We start from the raw sequence: 18,617 nt of genomic DNA on the forward strand, positions 1-18,617 counted from the left end.
TTCTATGTCAAGTTTGTTGAGAGTTTTTATCATGAATGGGTATTGGATTTTGTGAAATACCTGTTCTGTATCTGTTGAGATGATCATGCAGTATTTGCCCTCTATTCTTTTTTTATATTTCCATTTATTTTACTTTTAGTAATAAAAAATTCTTTCTGTCTCATACATGATTGAACACATATTTTGTCTTAAAATTAACAGTCACAGTTGAAGAAACAATGGTTTATTTTTCTAATGAAATTACCAAGCTGCTGAATCTTAAGGCCTCAACAAATGTTGCATCTTATTATTTTCATTCAACAATAAGACCTCCTATTTTGATTATTCTCGGTAAATAGCAATTTTGTTTATCCAGTTGTTTCCATTTGCCGAAGTTAGGACAGACAGTTTAATATGGTGGCTACTGCTTTCAGGGGATTCTATCAGATGAATCCTCATTTCCATCACAATAGCTGCTGGCAATCTTGCATCAAAAGTCCATCCATTAGGACTTCTCTATCGCGGTTGGCCAAGAAGTCCTGCTTTGGCTGCCAGGGCTTCATTCTGCTGAATATGATATTCCTGAAATCTCATGGATATTCTTTGTGTCCTTTTTAAATATTTCTGTAAGCAATGTTCAGAACAGGTGGTCTCTTCAGGCTTTACTTCTCTTGTTGTGAAGTCTTTAACGCAATCCAAAAAGCAGGTTTCTGTAAGTTTATTGTAGGTTCCAAGAAATTCCTTAAACTGTTTTATCTGATCAGATTCTGGTATTCGTGCAGCCATATTCTATTGGTATGTTTATTAGTCACCTTTTCTGATGCATGAGTTTCCTTTTGTTCCGGAAAATTAGTTGTCCAACCTTTGCTTGAATGTTTCTAATGACTGATTTCTTGCTTAAGCACAACCTCTCGCATCCGACACCAGTGCGAGGTTGGGGGGCTGCGCTGCCAGTCGGATCTAGGGGCGGAGGGTCTGGCCCCTCTATTCTTTTTTTAATATGGTTTGTTATGCTGGTTGGTTTTCAGCTTTATTTTAAAAATTTTATTTATTTATTTATTTAAAGATTTTTATTTATTTATTAGAGAGAGAGACAGAGAGCACGTACATGAGCAGGGGGAGGGGCAGAGGGGGAGGAAGAGGGACATGTAGACTCTGTGCTGAGCATGGAGCCCGATGTGAGGCTCAATCCGAGGACCCCGAGATCATGACCCAAACCAAAACCAAGGGTTGGATGTTTAACTGACTGGAACCATCCATGTGCCCCTGGTTTTCAGCTTTAAGCCAACCTTGCATTGCTAGGATAAATCCCATTTGGTTGTGATACATAATCCTTTTTATATCTAACTAGATTTAGCCTGCTATTTTTTTTTTTTGAGAATTATAGTGTCCATATTCATGAGGGATGTTGGTCTGCAATTTTCTTTTTTTCTGATGTCTTGGCCTGACTTTGATATCATGGTTATACTGCCTCATAGAATGAATTGAGAGTTGTTCCCTCCTCTATTTTTAAGAAGAGTTTGTGTAGGACTGGCATTATTTCATGTTTACATCTTTGATAGAATTTACCTTTGAATCCATCTGGTCCTGGGTTTTGCTTCATGGGGAGATTTTAGATTACCAAATCTATTTCTTTACTTGTTATAGGCCTATTTCGATTTTCTATTTGTTTTTTAGTCAATTTGGCTAATTTATGTCTTTCTAGGCATTTGTACATTTCATCTAAACTGTCTGATTTGTTGTCATAAAGTAGTTCATGGTATTTCCTTATAATTCTTCTGTGTTTTGTAAGATCAGTAGTAATGTCCCCTCTTTTTTATTCTGATTTTGGTGGTCTGTGTCTTCTCTCTTTTTTCTTGGTCAGTCTAGCTAAAGTTTTATCAGTTTTGTCGATCTTTTCAAAGAATTAGGTTTATTGATCTTTCTTTAATGATTTCCTATTTTGTCTTTCCTTGATTTGCATTCTAATCTATTATCTTCTTTCTGCTTGCCCTGTGTTTAATTAACTCTTTTTTGGGATTCATAAGGGGAAAGCTTACTATATTGATTTGAGACCTTTCTTCTTTTCTAACATAACTATTTGTGGATATAAATTCCCCTTTTAATATTGCTTTGGCTGCATCCCATACATTTTTATATGGTGTGATTTCATTTTCATTCAGCTAAAAAGTATTTCCCTTGTTAATTTCTTCTTTGACCCACAGAAAAGTGATATTCAGTTACCAAAGATTTGTGGATTTGACAATTTTTTAAAAAGATTTTATTTATTTATTTGACAGAGAGAGAGTGTGCGCAAGCACAAGCAGGGGGAGAGGGAGAAGCAGGCTCCCCGTGGAGCAGGGAGCCCGATGCTGGGCTCGACCCCAGGACCCTGGAATCATGACCTGAGCCGAAGGCAGATGCTCGACCGACTGAGCCATCCAAGCGCCCCATTTTTTTTGTTTCTTTATTTCTAAATTAATTCCATTGTGTTTCAGAGAATATACTTTAAATTATTTCAATCCTTTTTAATTTATTGGTGCTAGTTTTATTGCTTAGAATATGGTGTATCCAGCAGAAAGTTCTGTGTGTACTTGAAAGAATGTGTAGTATATTGTTGTTTAGTGGAGTGTTCTATAGGTGTCAATTAAGTCAAGTTGTTTGATAGCGTTGTGCCTATAAGGCACAGCAAGTCTTACATATCCTTGCTGATTTTCTGTCTAGTTATTTTATCAATTTTGGGGAGTTGAATATTGAAGTCTCCCAATTTATTGTTAAATTGTATATTTACTCATTTTTGTATCATGTATGTGTAGGCATAATTATGGCCCCCCAATATATCCAAGTCATAATCCCTAGGATCCATGAATACACATTACACAGCAGAAGAGAATTAAAGTTGCAGATGGAATTAAGATTGCTAATCAGCTGACCTTTACAATATCTGAAGTAGCTCTTAGTCTAAAGTGAATCATCATCCCTTCCTGCCCACAAAACCACACAGCCAACACCAAATTAGAAAACCATGTGCTGTCTTTAGAGGGTAAGGAAACAAAATCCAGTATCCCATTCATTATGACAAGCAGTAACAGATTGGGATTCTTCTTTAGCTCTTTGTGTGATTTTGAGTGCACTACTTGATTTCATCATGCTTTAGTTTTGTATCTTTAAAATATTTTATGCCTATTACAGGGTAATATATACTTCAAATGATGTCAAGATGTAGAGCGGAAATAATCCAAAACTCATTTTACGTGGTGAGAGAGGTGGTGTGTTTGAAAACATTCACTGCCTGGGCACTGGGAGGCAGCAACTCTTTTTCACAAAAATGCCAAGGGTAAAACATGGAGAAAAGCTTGAGATTGCTTTGCATCTCACAACAAATGACATTTGTGACCAATTTTGATTTTCCTGCGCATTCTGTACGGTTAGCTTTGAGGGAGAACTGTCTCACTCAGACTTCTGAAAAATTTTTGCTGCCATGGTGAAGATGAAACTCTTCCGCACCCCCCTCCACCCCATCTCTTCATCATTTGACTTGGAAAATTTAAGATGATAATATCTCAGCATTTTTTCTGTGACTTTAATACTGAGTGTGAGCCCCTCAGAGAGTCCAACTACCACCACCTTTTCTGAAACCCCTCTGTGTGTTCTTAATTGGGACTTGCCACTGTCAGCTTGCTTTCCAGCACCTTCCCCACCTCACCCCACCCCTGCTAACACACACCCACTCACACAATTTACACCCACACAGTGACTCCAACATAAAGTGTAGGCTTGTGAAGCAGCAGACTTTTTGAAAATCACAAATTTAGTTATCAAGGCAATCTCCAGTTACATAAATTTCAGGGCTCAGTGCAAAAGGAAAATGTGGGGTCATTTGTTCAAAAGGCAGGAACAAAGTGCCATTAAAGTTACTAAAATAGAAAGCTTTGCCTTATCTCCCTTGGTTTCTCTCTCTCTCGACTTGTCATGATGTTTTTTATTTGCTATTTAATGGGTTCTAAACAAAGAAAAATTTAAAAATTTGAATTATTGGCATGAATTTTACCATTCATTTTTGTATTACCCAATGCTACTTTTAACCTGTACACAGAATTGCCAAAACCACACAGTCAGTATTTTGTAGCTCATACATGCATACATATTTCATTCTTACCAGAACAGTGGAAATCCTACACAAAATGAAGCCAAATACTTTTATTTCACTTCTTGATGTGCTCACAGTCTACCAATGGTCCACTTTTGGCTTACTGATGAGTAAAGAAAAGGTGGAAGGAAAGGAACTATAGGTTGCTCTATCTTTCCCCTTCCTTCTTTGTCATCACTTTCAGAGTAGGTGGTTAGCTAATGCAATGCAGTAACGGGAGTAAGAAAGGACATACTAGGGTCCCTGGGTTGTTTGTGTTGCTTAGAACACCACTGCCATCTTAACAAGTTCTAGTTTACATGGGAAATGTGCCTTCTGGGGGCTGTCAGTGGCCCTGAATATTCGGTCATAGACATAACACATAGACATAACTTGTACTCATTTTTAGTGTCACTGAACTCTTGATGCATCGTAGATCCACTAGAATTTGGTGCTCATGAGATAACATGAATGCTATATGTGACTGGGGTGACAACAAACAGTGGACATGCATGTTGCCCACATCTCTTCTGCTCACACTCATGCTCCATTGTTCCATCAGATTTCCCTTACAAAACACAAGTTTGGAGATAAAATTATTAAGAATTTCAAGGCAGCGGGGTGCCTGGGTGGTGCAGTCGGTTAAGCATCTGCCCTTGGCTCGGGACATGATCCTGGGACCCTGAGGTCCTGGGGTCCAACTCGTGTTGGGCTCCCTGCTCAGCAGAGAGCTTGCTTCTCCCTCTCCCTTTGCCCCTCCCCCCTGCTCGTGCACGCGCTCTCTCTGAAATAAATAAAATCTTTTTAAAAATTATTTTTAAAAAAGAATTTCAAGGCATCAACAGCACAGCATTAAATCTTCTGAATGTGGGGGGCCAGGTACAGCCGCACAGGTCACAAACCCGTGAAGTTGGCCCTGAAGCAATCTTTTCTTTCAACTTCCTCCCCTTTAGCAGGCATGTCAGCTTTGTTGCTTACTTCCTTTCTAAATCATTTCTGAAGCAGTTTATAAATACACCTTTGTACCCATCACCGTCGGTTGGCATGCCAAGGCACAGGTGCTCAAGCAGGATTGTTCTTTCTCTTCATTTGCCCCCACAAACAGCACCCAAACTGGATGTTTCAGGAAGCTTTCTGAAGAGAATACTGCTACAGTCTTTTGCAGTCCTGTTGTACCGTGAAGTTACATTGATGGATTCAAAAGATGCTGAAAGTAGCTTGAGGCCTTTGCCTTGCTGTTACCCAGGAGGCCATGTGACATCCCTATGGCGAGGTTGTAGCTGGTAAGTATTCCCGCCCCATCCATTTTTTCCTTATGTTTTCTTATTTATTATATTTTAATAACAACTTTATTGTGATATAAGTCAGATACCATAAAATTCATCCTTGTAGACACATTCAAGTTTTCAATATATTCACAAAGTTGTACAACCATTGCTACTATGTAATTGCAGAACATTGTATCAACACTCCCCAACCAAACTCCGTATCTCTCAGTAGCCGTTTCCCATTTCCTCCTGCCCCAGCCCCTGGAAAACCACTAGTCTCGTACCTGTTTCTGTGGATTTGACTATTCTGGCCATTTAATATAAATGGAATCATATAATATGGGACCTTTTATGCCTGGCTCCTTTAACTTAGCATAATGTTTTCAAGATTTATTCGCATTATATTATAGCATGTATCAGAGCTTTAGTACTTTTTATGGCTGAATAATAATCTCTCATATAAATATACCACATTTGGTCTATCCATTCATCATTTGAGTTGTTTCCACTTTTTGGGTTATCATGAAAAATGCTGCCATAAACACTCATGTACAGGTTTGTGTGTGTGTGTGTGTGTGTGTGTGTGTGTGTGTGTGTGTATAATTCTCTTGAGTATCTAACTAGAAGGGGAATTACGGGGTCTAACTTTGTCTGTGTCTAACTTTGTGAAGAACTGACAGACTGTTTTTCCCTGTGGCTGTACCATTTTACATTCCCACCAGTGGCGGATGGAACACTTTCCACTTTCTCCTCATTCTTGTCAGCCCTTGCTATTATTGTATGTACTTTTGATGATAGCCGTCCTGGTGAGTGGTATCTCATTGTGGTTTTGACTTTTATTTTTCCAATGACTAATGACATTGAGCATATTTTCATGTGTTCATTGGCTATTTGTAGATCTTCTTTGGTTAAATGCTTACTCAGACCTTTGCCTAACTTTTAATTGAGTCATTTGTTTATTTTTATGTGGTAACCTTTTTTGGTAAATGTATCCTTTTTATTCCTATTTCTTTTTTGATGCTACTATAAATGGAACTGTTCTCTTAATTTCATTTTCAGATTGTTCACTGTTGGTGTATAGAAATACAAATGGTTTTGTATGCTGATCTTGTATCTTGCAACCTTGCTGAATTTGCTTATTAGTTCTAATAATTTTGGTGTCAATTCCTTTTGATTTTCCACATATGGGACCATGTCATCTGTGACTAGCTTTACCTCTTCCTTTGTAATCTGTATGTCATTCATTTCTTTTTCTTGCCCAATTGCCCTAGGTATAACCTCCATTACAATATTGAGTAGAAGGTGTGAGAATCCTTGTAGAAGGACATCCTTATCTTGTTCCTGATCTTAGGAGAAAGCAGTCTTTCACCATTAAGTATGATGTTAGCTGTGGGGTTTTTGTAAATGTCCTTTCTTAGATTGAGTAACATCTCTTCTATTCCTAGTTTCTTGAGTGTTTTTATCATGAAGGGGTGCTAGATTTTGTTAAAGGCTTTTCTGCATCCATTGATATGATCATGTGGTTTCTATTCCCTATTCTATCAATATGGTGTACTATATTGATTGATTTTTGTGTGTTAACCTAACTTTGCATTCTTGTGATAAATGCCACTTAGCCATGGTGTATAATATTTTTTAGATGTTGCTGAATTCAGTTTGCTAATTTTTTTTTAAAGATTTTATTTATTTATTTCAGAGAGAGAGAGAATGAGAGATAGAAAGCACGAGAGGGAAGAGGGTCAGAGGGAGAAGCAGACTCCCTGCTGAGCAGGAAGCCCGATGTGGGACTCGATCCCGGGACTCCAGGATCATGACCTGAGCCGAAGGCAGTCGCTTAACCAACTGAGCCACCCAGGCGCCCCACAGTTTGCTAATTTTTAAAAAGGATTTTGCATCTACATTCATAAAAGATACTGATCTGTAGTATGTTTAGTGACTTTCCTGGACTCATTCTATAAAACCTATATTAATTTGCTGTGTGTGGCCACTGAAGTCTCTGCATGGTTAGCATAATAGTCAGCTATCCACGGAGCAGGGATTTTCTTAAATGCTTAGAGCCAGTTAGTCTCCCAGCATTTGCTGAGAGGCTCAGTACATGTTTTGGGGCATGCTTCAAATGCCCCAGCTCGCAGTTTTTTGCCTTTGTGCTAACCTTCACTTCTTGCTTGTGAAGAGCCTCAATATTGGCCAAAGGTAAGAGTTTAGGTCCTTCTGAGGTCTTTTTTGGGCTTGGGCAAGCCCACCACATTCATGTGGCCTTTTTTTTTTTTTTAAAGATTTTATTTATTTATTTGTCAGAATGAGAGAGCGCACAAGCAAGGGGGAGCGTCAGGCAGAGGGAGAAGCAGACTCCCCACTGAGCGGGGACCCCAATGTGGGGCTCCATCCCAGGACCCCAGGATCATGACCTGAGCCAAAGGCAGACATTGAACTGACTGAGCCACCCAGGTGTCCCTCATGTGGCCCTCTTGATTCCTGATAATATGTCAGAGCTTTTCAAAGCACCCTACAGAAATCTTATTCCCCGGTTTTTTCTTTTAAAGTTGTTGGTCAGCCTCTTGTTAACCCCAGCTTGAAATACCATCTCGGGCAGCTGTGATTTTAAATAATTGTCAATGATTGCTTTTTCAGTGCCCTGCAGATAGAGTTGTTTGCACAGAGAAAGTTCTGAGTCAGGTCAAATAAAGATGAGCTCTATGAATGGAGCTTTTTAGTGAATTGCCAGACAGGTCAAATAATGACAATTCTCTGGGGTTGGGTTTTTTAGGGACTTTTCAAGGCTGTTCTATTCTCCCTCCAGTGAATGCTAAGCTGTCAGGTTTCCCAGCTCCCATGATTGTGATTTCATGGGTTTTCAAGGCTACTGTGGAAATGGAGAGAAGGGGTGGGATTAGGGCAAGTTAAAAATGCCACAGTATTTGTTGTTCTTACCAAGATTCAGCCACTTTTCTTGAATAAACATTCCTAATATTGTTGTAAGCCTTTAATTAATTTCCAGAGTCCTGAAAATATTGATTATGATCATTTTATCCAGTGTTCTTCTTGCTTTTATGAGGAGTGGATGTTTGGAGGTCTTTATTACATCATACTACAAGTTGTGGTTGAGCTGCCTCACCTATCTTGAAAGAGAGAAAGAAAGAAAGAAGGAAAGAAAGAAGGAAAGAAAGAAGGAAAGAAAGAAGGAAAGAAAGAAAGAAAGAAAGAAAGAAAGAAAGAAAGAAAGAAAGAAAGAAAGAAAGAAAGGAAGGAAGGAAGAAAGAAAAGAAAGAAAGAAAGAAAAAGAAATGCCTGGGTGGCTCAGTTGGTTAAGCTTCTGCCTTCTGCTTGGGTCATGATCCCAGCGTCCTGGGATTGAGTCCGCATCGGGCTCCCTGCTCCGCGGGAAGCCTGCTTCTCCCTCTCCCACTCCCCCTGCTTGTGTTCCCTCTTGCCGTGTCTCTCTGTGTCAAATAAATAAATAAAATCTTAAAAAAAAAAGAAAAAAGAGGAAGGAAGGAAGGAAGGAAGGAAGGAAGGAAGGAAGGAAGGAAGAAAAGCAAAAGTTCCCAAACAAGGAAATAATTCTAATTTTTGTCTCCTTGTGCTCACAACTGGTGCTTATCAGAAATAAAGGGTATTCTCAGGGGCACCTGGGTGGCTCAGTTGTTAAGCATCTGCCTTCAGCTCAGGTCATGATCCCAGGGTCCTGGGATGGAGCCCCGCATCGGGCCCCCTGCTCGGCAGGAGGCCTGCTTCTCCCTCTCCCACTCCCCCTGCTTGTGTTCCCTCTCTCGCTGTCTCTCTCTCTGTCAAATAAATAAATAAAATCTTTTAAAAAACTAAAGGGTATTCTCAAGCATTTTTGTACCAACTAATGCTCTTGAAGCCTGGGACTGGACTGGGAGTAGAGAGAGATCATAAAGTGTGGCACTGTTCTCCAGGGTCCCATCCTCTATGGAGATGAAATCTCTTCTTGTGTCATGGTCAATCAGTTACAAGTTTATGATAATCCTTTGCTCTACTGTAACACAGATGACATATACCATATTTCCATGGGTGTACTCAGGGCAATGGATGTCTACTTTACAGTCCACTGGCTCTCCCATCCAGCAAAGTATGTCAGAGAAAAGAAGTAGGTGCCTTAGTTGGGTTTACCCCAGAACTAGACCCTAAGACAAAGATTAGAGTGGTAATTGTTAATTTGGGAGGGAATCCCAGAAAGTGCTGCTTGGGAATTGGGGAAAGAAAACAGGGAAAGGAAAGAAGGCAACAAAAGGTCTTTTTGCAAGTTACCACCGTGGGAAACTGGAAAGCCATCCCACTGTGGAACTCTAAGAGCCAGTGTAGAAGATACACCTCAGAGTTATCTCAACCAAGGGGATAGAAAGCTGGGGTATTTAACTACTAATGCCTATCCCTCTTTGGTTGAAGGCTACCCGGGGGACATTAATTTTTCAGCACTTTCATTTTGCCATGCACAGGGTTGCGAATGCTCTGGTAGCCAGCAAACCACTCTCAGGCAGAAAGTCACAGATACTCACAGCAGACAGCCTTTAGTGTGTAGAGATGAAGGCCAAGGGGCTTTGGGTAGGGCAATAACAGTGTCTGCTACAGTACTAATAACATTATTATTGGGATAACTTTGAATATTTGAATATAAGTAAATAAAATATTTTAGTATTTAACTCTCCTTAGTAACAGGTAATTTATGATGATCTCACAGGAGATGATGAAGCTTACTGCTTTTTAAAAAAAATTTTATTTATTTGAGAGAGAGAGAGTGCACAAGCAAGGGGAGTGGCAAAGGGAGAGGAAGAGGGACAGGAGGAAGGACAAGCAGACTCCCTGCTGAGCAGGGAGCCCCAACACGGCTCAATCCCAGAACCCCGAGATCATGACCTGAGCCAAAGGCAGACACTTAACTGATTGAGTCACCTAGGCAACCAGAGGCTTACTGCTTTATAACAAACATTTTCAAAAAATGGGCCAGTACATCTGGCCCAGCCACTGCTGGGGGTGTGAGAGATGGGCTCCACATGCTCCACGGCAACGTAGTCAGGTCCCCTCCCCCTGGAAGGTTCACAAAGAAGAAGCCACCACTGCCCGGTCTGGGGGGCGCCATGGTGACCAGAGCGCATGCCAGGATGCTGCCGGCCTTCCCAAGTATGAAGCGGAAGAGGAGCCACTGGAACCAAGATACAATGAGACAGAAGATGGGGAATCCAGGAATGCCTACAATTTTGCCCCCTGGACTTACTTGGGAACAAGAAAGAGCTTATATAGTGCAACTGCAGATAGAACACCTGACTCATAAACTGTACACAGGAGACCTGAGCATCCCCCCTAACCCTGAGGACAGGTCCCCTTCACCTGAGCCCATCTATAATAGCAAGGGGACGAGGCTTAATGCTCGTGAGTTCCACACTGGCAAAATACCTGAAGAGGAGCGGCGCAACCTCATCATAGAGATGGTTGCCCTCAACCCCGATTTTAAGCCTCCTGCAGATTATAAACCTCTAAAAACATGTGTGAGTGATAAAATAATAATGATTCCACAAGATACGTACCCAGAAATCAACTTTGTGGGACTGCTGATTGGGCCCAGAGAGGACACATAAAAGGAGTGTAATACCAAGATTATGGTCTGGGGAAAAGGGTCTGTCAAAGAAGAGAAAGCTGGGCGCAAAGATGGCCAGATGTTGCCTGCAGAAGGTGAGCCATTTCATGCCCTAGTTACCGCCAACATCATGGAGAATGTGCAGAAAGCCATGGAACAGATAAGAAACATCCTGAAACAGGGTAGTGAGACCCCTGAGGACCAGAATGATCTATGGAAGATGCAGCTTCGGTAGTTGGCTTGCTTGAATGGGACCCTTCAGGAAGAGGAGAGCAGGATCGTAGGACCCTGGCAGAGCTCAGAGACCAGCAGCATTACCAGTACCACAGTGAGTACCAAGTGTGGCCACACTGCTTCTGATTGCAAATTCCAAAGGCCTGCTGACCCCCAGTCAGCTCAGCATAAAGGATGGATAGATGAAGAATATTTGTCCCTCATGGCTGAACCGGGTGAAGTGCCTGTGGGCTCCACTTCTGAGCCCACTACCACGCCCCTAACCAGTGCACCTGGGCCTGCTGCTCCCGCCAACAACCCACCTCCACCGTCTCTCATGTCCACTACCCAGAGCTGCCCACCCTGGATGATGAATTCTGGCGCTTCAGAGAATTGGCCCTACCATGGCATGCACAGAGGTGGTCCTGGTGGGCCTGGAGGTGGCCCCCACAGTCTCCCACACCCATTACCCAGCCTGACAGGTGGGCATGCCGGGCATCCCATGCAGCATAACCCTAATGGACCCCCCACTCCCTTGGATGCAGCCACCACCACCACAGATGAAACAGGGCCCCCACCCACCTGGGCACCATGGCTCTCCTCCAAAGGATCAATACCTGGGAAGTATGCCTGTGGGCTCTGGGGTCTATTGCTCACATCAAGGAAAAGTTATGATGCCACCACCACCTATGGGCATGATGTCGCCACTGCCTCCCAGTGGGCAGCCCCCCCACCTCAGTCCTTTCCTCCCATGGCAGCAACAGCAGTAGCAGCCTCTGCCACACCCTCTCTGCTCAACAGCAGTATGTCTTTCAGCACCCCCTTGCCAGGGCGGCAAAGGTCCCTCCCCGCAGCAACAATGGCCTGCCTGAACCATCAGAGTGAGCCTATTGGTGACCTTTCCAGTCAGAGCCTCAGCAGCGCCCCTGGTGGACAGGCTGGCTCGGCAAAGCAGCCTGAGTTTGTGGACAGAGTTGGAACACGGGGGCTCCATATCATGGAATTTGTATTAATTTTTTTCTCTTTCTCTTGTTATTTCCTTATCTCTTCCTTCCTTCAGAGTGTCCAAGGGGACGCTCTTCCCTGATCTGCTGCTGCAGTTAGATTCCTTTCCTTTCTGTCCATTCCTTATTCTTTTCTTCCCAAGGAGAGGAGGGAGCAAATGGTTTTAGGCATAGCTTTGGCCATTAATGTCAGGCCAGTTATGGGGGAGGGGGGCCTTTTGGTTCTAAGATTTTCAAGGTTGCCATTACTTTTTTTTTTTTTTTTTTGTGCTGTGAGATTTTTGTCTCTGCCACCTTTGTAGAATAGTGGGTTAATTTCTGGGTCTGGGGTTGACATCCATCTTAGAGCTCCTGCCAGTGGTAGGTGGGGCCACTCAAGCCACCTTTGGCTTGTCTGCCACACTGGAGAGTCCTTTCCATGCTTCCTGAGCACCTAAGCTGCCTCAGATTCCATTTGTTCCCTTCCTTCCTGGAGGGGAAGGGAAGATCCCTTTTACATTTTATTTTAATCCCAAGCATCTGAATGTTTTGCAGTGTTTAGGGGTTTGAGCCCCTTGTTTTTCATTCTACTTCCTTTTTTCTCCCCTTCCCTCCTCATGGAGTGATTATGTTGACAATAATGTATAATGTGCATTCTCTTCACTGGTTTATCTGCAGAAATTTCTCTGGGATTTTTTTGGCTTATGGTTCAGCACCATGTTAAAGGGGAGCCATTGAATACAAGAGCAATGTGTTAAAAAATTAATTATAGCAAGGATGTCATTGGTCAGCAGGCTTGTACTCTCATAATGAGTTTACAACACTCATTATGACAATTGAATGATAATTGTAGTCAATTGTGTCTTTCCACTAACCGGTTCAATATCTTTACAGACCTTCTCTAGAGATTTTACAGGCCTTCTGGATGGAAACACTCATTGACATCTTTCTTGCTGCTCACACACAGCATGGCCAGTCACATCATTTCCCGAGATCTTCCCTTGGTCATTGCCTTTATCTCAGCTCCGGCATCCCACTATAGGTAGCTGTTTTCAGCTCCAGAAGGTGGTGTGTAGGTCTGAGAATGCCTTCACGGTGCAGGACCAGCAAATTCCCAGAACTCCAGGAACAGGCAGAGGTCTTCTTCACATAAGTGAAAGTCTCCCCAGGGCTCAAGTATCTCAGCTCCTTGATGTGTAACCATGTCTGATGCTGAGATAAGACCACTAAACCTCTTTGACTCTTCCAAGCCTTTTGCCAGGGAACTTGAACCACCAAGCATTGCCAATCCCCAGTCCAGGCTCAGGGTTTGTGGGACTGAGATATGTGCTGGACTCAAAATGGGAATGCGTCTATAGCTCACTTGGGATCTCCGTAGACTTTCTTCACAAGGTGAAAATTTACCCACCTGCTGTTAGTAACCTGCTGTGGCTTCTTCCATATGCTTCCCTTTTCCAATAGGGTCTTGCATAAAATATATCATTACTTCTTTACCGTTTCTGCTGATGCTCTTGTTAGATCTTTCTCCATTCCTTCAAGCTTCACATAAACTTTTACTCCAAATTTCCCCCAGTTACTTCTGATAACAATTTCAGTTATATTTCAAGGGCTTAAAGGATGTGAAAATTTTCAGACTATTTCACTTTTTATTCACACATCGTCTCCCTTTCCTCCATCCTTATCATCTTTATTAGTTTCTGGTGGGAATCTAGCAATATGGGCCAATGGAAGGGGGTTTAGGAGAAACCAATTTGGCCTTGGTGGTTGGTTCTAAAGGACAGCAAGGTGGCCTGCTACAGGTTCAGAAGTCAATCTCTGTGGCATCTAATCTAGCTGGCGGGGCATAGCCCTGAGATATTTCATGTGCAATTCCTGTGAGTAGAAGCTCCATGGTTATAGATAACCAATCCATCCATGATCCTAAGCATGGTAACACTTAGGCAAGATATGAGGGTCTTCGCCACGAGAACTAATTCCAGGAGATGATGGGTAAGAGCATGGATTTGGACATCAATAGATCCAGGTTTGAATCCTAGGTCCAGCCTGTAGTAGTCCTGGTACTTCAGGGACTTGCTAAACCTCAGTTTCTACATCTATAAGATGGTAATAACAATGGGGCACCTGGCTCACTCAGTCAGTAGAGCATGTGACTCTTGATCTCAGGGTCATGAGTTCAGGCCCCGTGCTGGGTGTAGAGCTTACTTAACAGATGGAATAACAATAGTATTTACTATTATTATGGGCTTTTTGGACAAGTTACATGGGACCTAGTGCATATTATATGCTCAAAAATGTCAAATGTATGGCGGATAAGACTCCCATCTCAGCCGAGGAATAGGAAGACCAGTCAGGAACACAGAGGTGGAAGCCATGGCATTTGAACTGTCACCACACCAAAGACATTGGTGTGGGAGAAACGTGGGCATCTGAGTTCCACCAGGCAATGGATCTAGGCATTGAATTCACCCACCACGGTGTGCAAGGTGGCTCAGCAAGTTGATAGATCTGGGGCTGTCTCTGGAAGAAAAACATGACTATTTGCTCCTGCTGGAAGGACAAGGGCTACACAGAAAGACTCTTCATTCTTGCTTCATTTTGAATGACTATCTAGCAAATTTTCACACACTTTCCCTGAACAGGGAAACTGTGTCCCACATGATCTTGAGTTCATCTAATCATAGAATTACAGCATTTTAGACTCGAAGGGACCCAGAGCTACATGCCCTCTGCGTCAACCTGGATACTTACTGCCTTGAAGGTAATCTGTTTTATTTATGGGCAGCTTATATAAATTTTCATTCAATTCAGCAAATCTATTTTATGTGTGTAATATGAGGGTAATGGTAATACTGACTTCATAAAACGGAGTGAGGATTAAAAGAAAAATTCCATGACACAGCGTGAGTCTTCAACAGTATTATTCAGATGCACCACCTGTCATAAAGTGCTCATAAGTGCTTTCTCAAGTGTTGAGAAATATACCCCCTTCTAACATTCCCCGTCTCCTCTATGTTGCCATGTAAAATAAGCGATCCATCAGACATTTGGGAATGATTCTCAGGTTCTCTTTCTCACATGGAACATTCCCAGTCTTCTCCTTTGTGTCCAGTGTGATCTGGCAAGGAACGGTCCTTCCTTGAAGGGAGATACCTGTCTTGTTTCAGGTGTGGTTCATCCACTACAGATGACCATAATGCTGGCACGTCTCATGTCTTGAACAGAAATGCATTGGTGTCCTCTAAGATTGCACTGAACTTGCACTCAAAATGCCTTCATCTTTTTAAAAAATTATTTTTTAGAGCAATTTTAGAATCACAGCAAAGCTGAGCAGAAGGTAGAGATTTCCTACATAACCTATGCCCCCATACATGCAGAGCCTCCCACACTATCAACATCCCCCATCAGAATGGTGCATTTGTTACAATGGATGAACCCACAATGATACATCATCATCATCCAGAGCCCGTGGTTTACATTAGGGTTTGTTCTTGGTGTGTATTCTATAGATTTGAACAAATGTATAATGACATGATCCACTAGTATAGTATAGTATAGTATAGTATAGTATAGTATAGTATAGTATAGTATAGTTTTACAGGGTAGTTTCACTGCCCTGAAAATCCTCTGTACTCTGCCTGTTCACCTTTTCCTCCCCCCAACCCCTGGCAACCACTGATCTTTTTACTGTCTCCATAGTTTTGCTTTTCCCAGAATGTCATAGTGTTGGAATCATACAATATGCAGCCTCTTCAGATTGGCTTCTTTCACTTAGTATATGCATTTAAGTTTCCTTGTGTTTTTTCGTGGCTTGGTAACTCATTTATTTTTAGTGTTGAATAATATTCCACCTCCTGGATGTACCACAGTTTATTTATGTACTTACCTACTGAAGGACATCTTTGTTGCTTCCAAGTTTTGGCAATTATGAGTAAAGGTGCTATAAATATCCATGTGCAGGTTTTTGTGTGTTTTTAACTCCTTTGGGTAAATACCCGAGAGCATGATTGCTAGATCATATGGTAAAAGTATGTTTAGCCTTGTAGGAAACCACCAAATTGTCTTCCAAAGTGGTTGCACCACTTACATTCTCACCAGCAATGAATGAGAATTCTTGTTGCTCCCCATCCTTGCCAGCACTGGGCATTGTCAGTGTTCTAGAGTTTGGCCATTCTAACAGCTGTGTAGTGACATCTCATTCTTGTTTTAATTTTTATTTCCCTGATGACATAGGATGTAAAACATCTTTTCATATGCTTAATTGCCATCTGTATATCTTATTTGCTGAGCTGTCTGTTAAGATCTTTAGCCCAGTTTTTAATTGGGTTGTTTGTGTTCTTACTGTTGAATTTTAAGAGTTCTTTGCATAGTTTGGATAGCAGTCCTTTATCTGGTATGTTTTTTACACATATCCTTTCCTGGTTTGTGGCTTGTCTTTTCATCCTCTTGACAGTGTTTTACTCAGAGCAGAAATGTTATTTTTAATGAAGCCCAGCTTATTAATTATTTCTTTTCTGGATCATACCTTTGGTGTGGCATCCAAAGAGTTATTGCCAAACTCAAGGTCATCTAGATTTTTTCCTATGTTATTTTCTAGGACTTTATTTTGATATTCTGCCATATTGCATTTTACATTTAGGTCTCTGATCCATTTTGTGTTAATTTTTGTGAAGCGTATAAGGTCTGAGCCTAGATTCATTTTTTTTTCATGTGAATATACAGTTGTTTTGGTACCATTTGTTGAAGAGACTATCTTTGCTCCTTTGACTGGGCCTTTGCTCCTTTGTCAAAGATCAGCTTATTATATTTATGTAGGTCTATTTCTGGGCTCTCTATTTTGTTCCTTTGATCCATTTATCTATTCTTTTGCTAATAACACACTATCTTGAGTAGTGTAGCTTTGTAGTAAGTCTTGAACTTGAGTAGTGTCAGTCTTCCAGCTTTGTTTTCGCCTTGAATATTGTGTTAGCTCTCCTGGGTCTTTTGCCTCTTCATATAAACTTTAGAATTAGTTTGTTGACATCCACAAAATAACTTTATGAGATTTTGATTGTGATTGCATTGAATCAATAGATCAAATTGGGAAGAACTGGCATCTTGACAATATTGACTCTTCCTACCCATGAATATTGAATATGTCTCCATTTACTTAGAATATTACTGCATTTACTTCTTTTTTGATTTCATTTATCAGAGTTTTATAGTTTTCCTTATATGTATCTTGTACATATTTTGTTAAATCTATAACTAAGTACTCCATTTTTTTGGAGTATGAATGGAAATGATACTGTGTTTTTAATTTCAAATTCCACTTGTTAATTGCCGGTATACAGGAAAGCTATTGACTTTTGTGTGTTAACCTGGTATCTTACCACTCTAGTGTAACTGGTTATTAGTTCCAGAAGTTTTTTTGTTGATTCTTTCAGATTTTCTACATAGATGATCATGTTACCTCTGAACAAAGACAGTTTTATTTCTTTCTTCCCAATCTGTAAACCTTTTATTTCCTTTTCTCTTATTGCATTAGCTAGGATTTCCAGTATGATGTTGAGACTCCCGTGGTCTTCTAAAATATAAACTCTTACCTACTCTAGGCTAACCCATTCTTTGAATTAAATGTGGGACTTTGTATTCTGGTTAACTCTCATCCTGTCGGTGAGGTCCATCATTAAGCTTTGCCAGATATTTCTTGACTCTTGATGCCCTCAACTTTTATGTTAACTATTCCTCCCATCTTTGAGTCATTTGTAAATGCTTAAAGCGTATATTTTGTGTCTTCATCCAAATCATTTAAAACATTTTTGGAGGGATCAGAAAGATCAAGTGCAGCATCCTGAAGTATGCTAGTAGAGAGTGATTATCAGATACAGTTTTGCAATGGACCTATCAAATTGATTTGCTATCCTTCCAGCATTTTCCATTGAGATCCATACAGAGAATGGGAGAGTACTTCTGAAACATCTTGCAGAAATCTAGATACACTAGTTCTATGTCATTCTGCCCCGATGCCTCTGGACAGAGTTCATACCTATTTCTGTGCTCTCTTATGGGATGAGTCTGAATACTCTTGCATTCACAACACTGTATTATAATTTTCCATTTGTTTGTTATCTTCTATCGTTGTATTATGAATTTCTTGAGGCCAGGGATTACATTTTATTTACATCTATATGTCTAGTACCTGGCAACTATAACCCACGAGGTGTACCAGGAATTCTATACATGTATGTTAGGGGTTCTAAACACCCTCTATTTTTATTTTTAAAGATTTTATTTATTTATTTGACATAGAGAGAGACAGAAGGGCAGGAACACAAGCAGGGGGAGTGGGAGAGGGAGAAGTAGGCTTCCCGCCGGGCAGGGAGCCTGATGCAGGGCTCGATCCCAGGACCCTGGGATCATGACCCCAGCCGAAGGCAGACGCTCAACGACTGAGCCACCCAGGTGCCCCTAAACACCCTTTAAATGTGTTG

The 18,617-nt window shown here is 41.3% G+C and overlaps 1 protein-coding gene and 1 pseudogene across 2 annotated transcripts; one reads left to right on the plus strand and one right to left on the minus strand.

Annotated features, from left to right (window-relative positions):
* Nucleotides 1-495: 495 nt before the first annotated feature.
* Nucleotides 496-957, minus strand: LOC113931262 (mitochondrial import inner membrane translocase subunit Tim9-like). Of its 2 annotated transcripts, none has more exons than XM_027609047.1 (2): nucleotides 877-957; nucleotides 496-791 (listed from the first exon to the last, which is right to left on the minus strand). In XM_027609047.1, the coding sequence occupies exon 2, from the start codon at nucleotides 763-765 to the stop codon at nucleotides 496-498; it is 270 nt and encodes an 89-aa protein (XP_027464848.1). In that variant the 5' UTR covers nucleotides 766-791; nucleotides 877-957. The 2 variants fall into 2 exon arrangements, with proteins under 2 accessions (XP_027464848.1, XP_027464849.1); XM_027609048.1 differs by having other exon boundaries at nucleotides 496-548; nucleotides 633-945.
* Nucleotides 958-10,454: 9,497 nt separating this feature from the next.
* On the plus strand, nucleotides 10,455-12,124 carry LOC113931334 (annotated as a pseudogene).
* Nucleotides 12,125-18,617: the final 6,493 nt, after the last annotated feature.

The sequence above is a fragment of the Zalophus californianus genome, chromosome X, assembly GCF_009762305.2.
Source record: "Zalophus californianus isolate mZalCal1 chromosome X, mZalCal1.pri.v2, whole genome shotgun sequence".
Taxonomy (NCBI): domain Eukaryota; kingdom Metazoa; phylum Chordata; class Mammalia; order Carnivora; family Otariidae; genus Zalophus; species Zalophus californianus.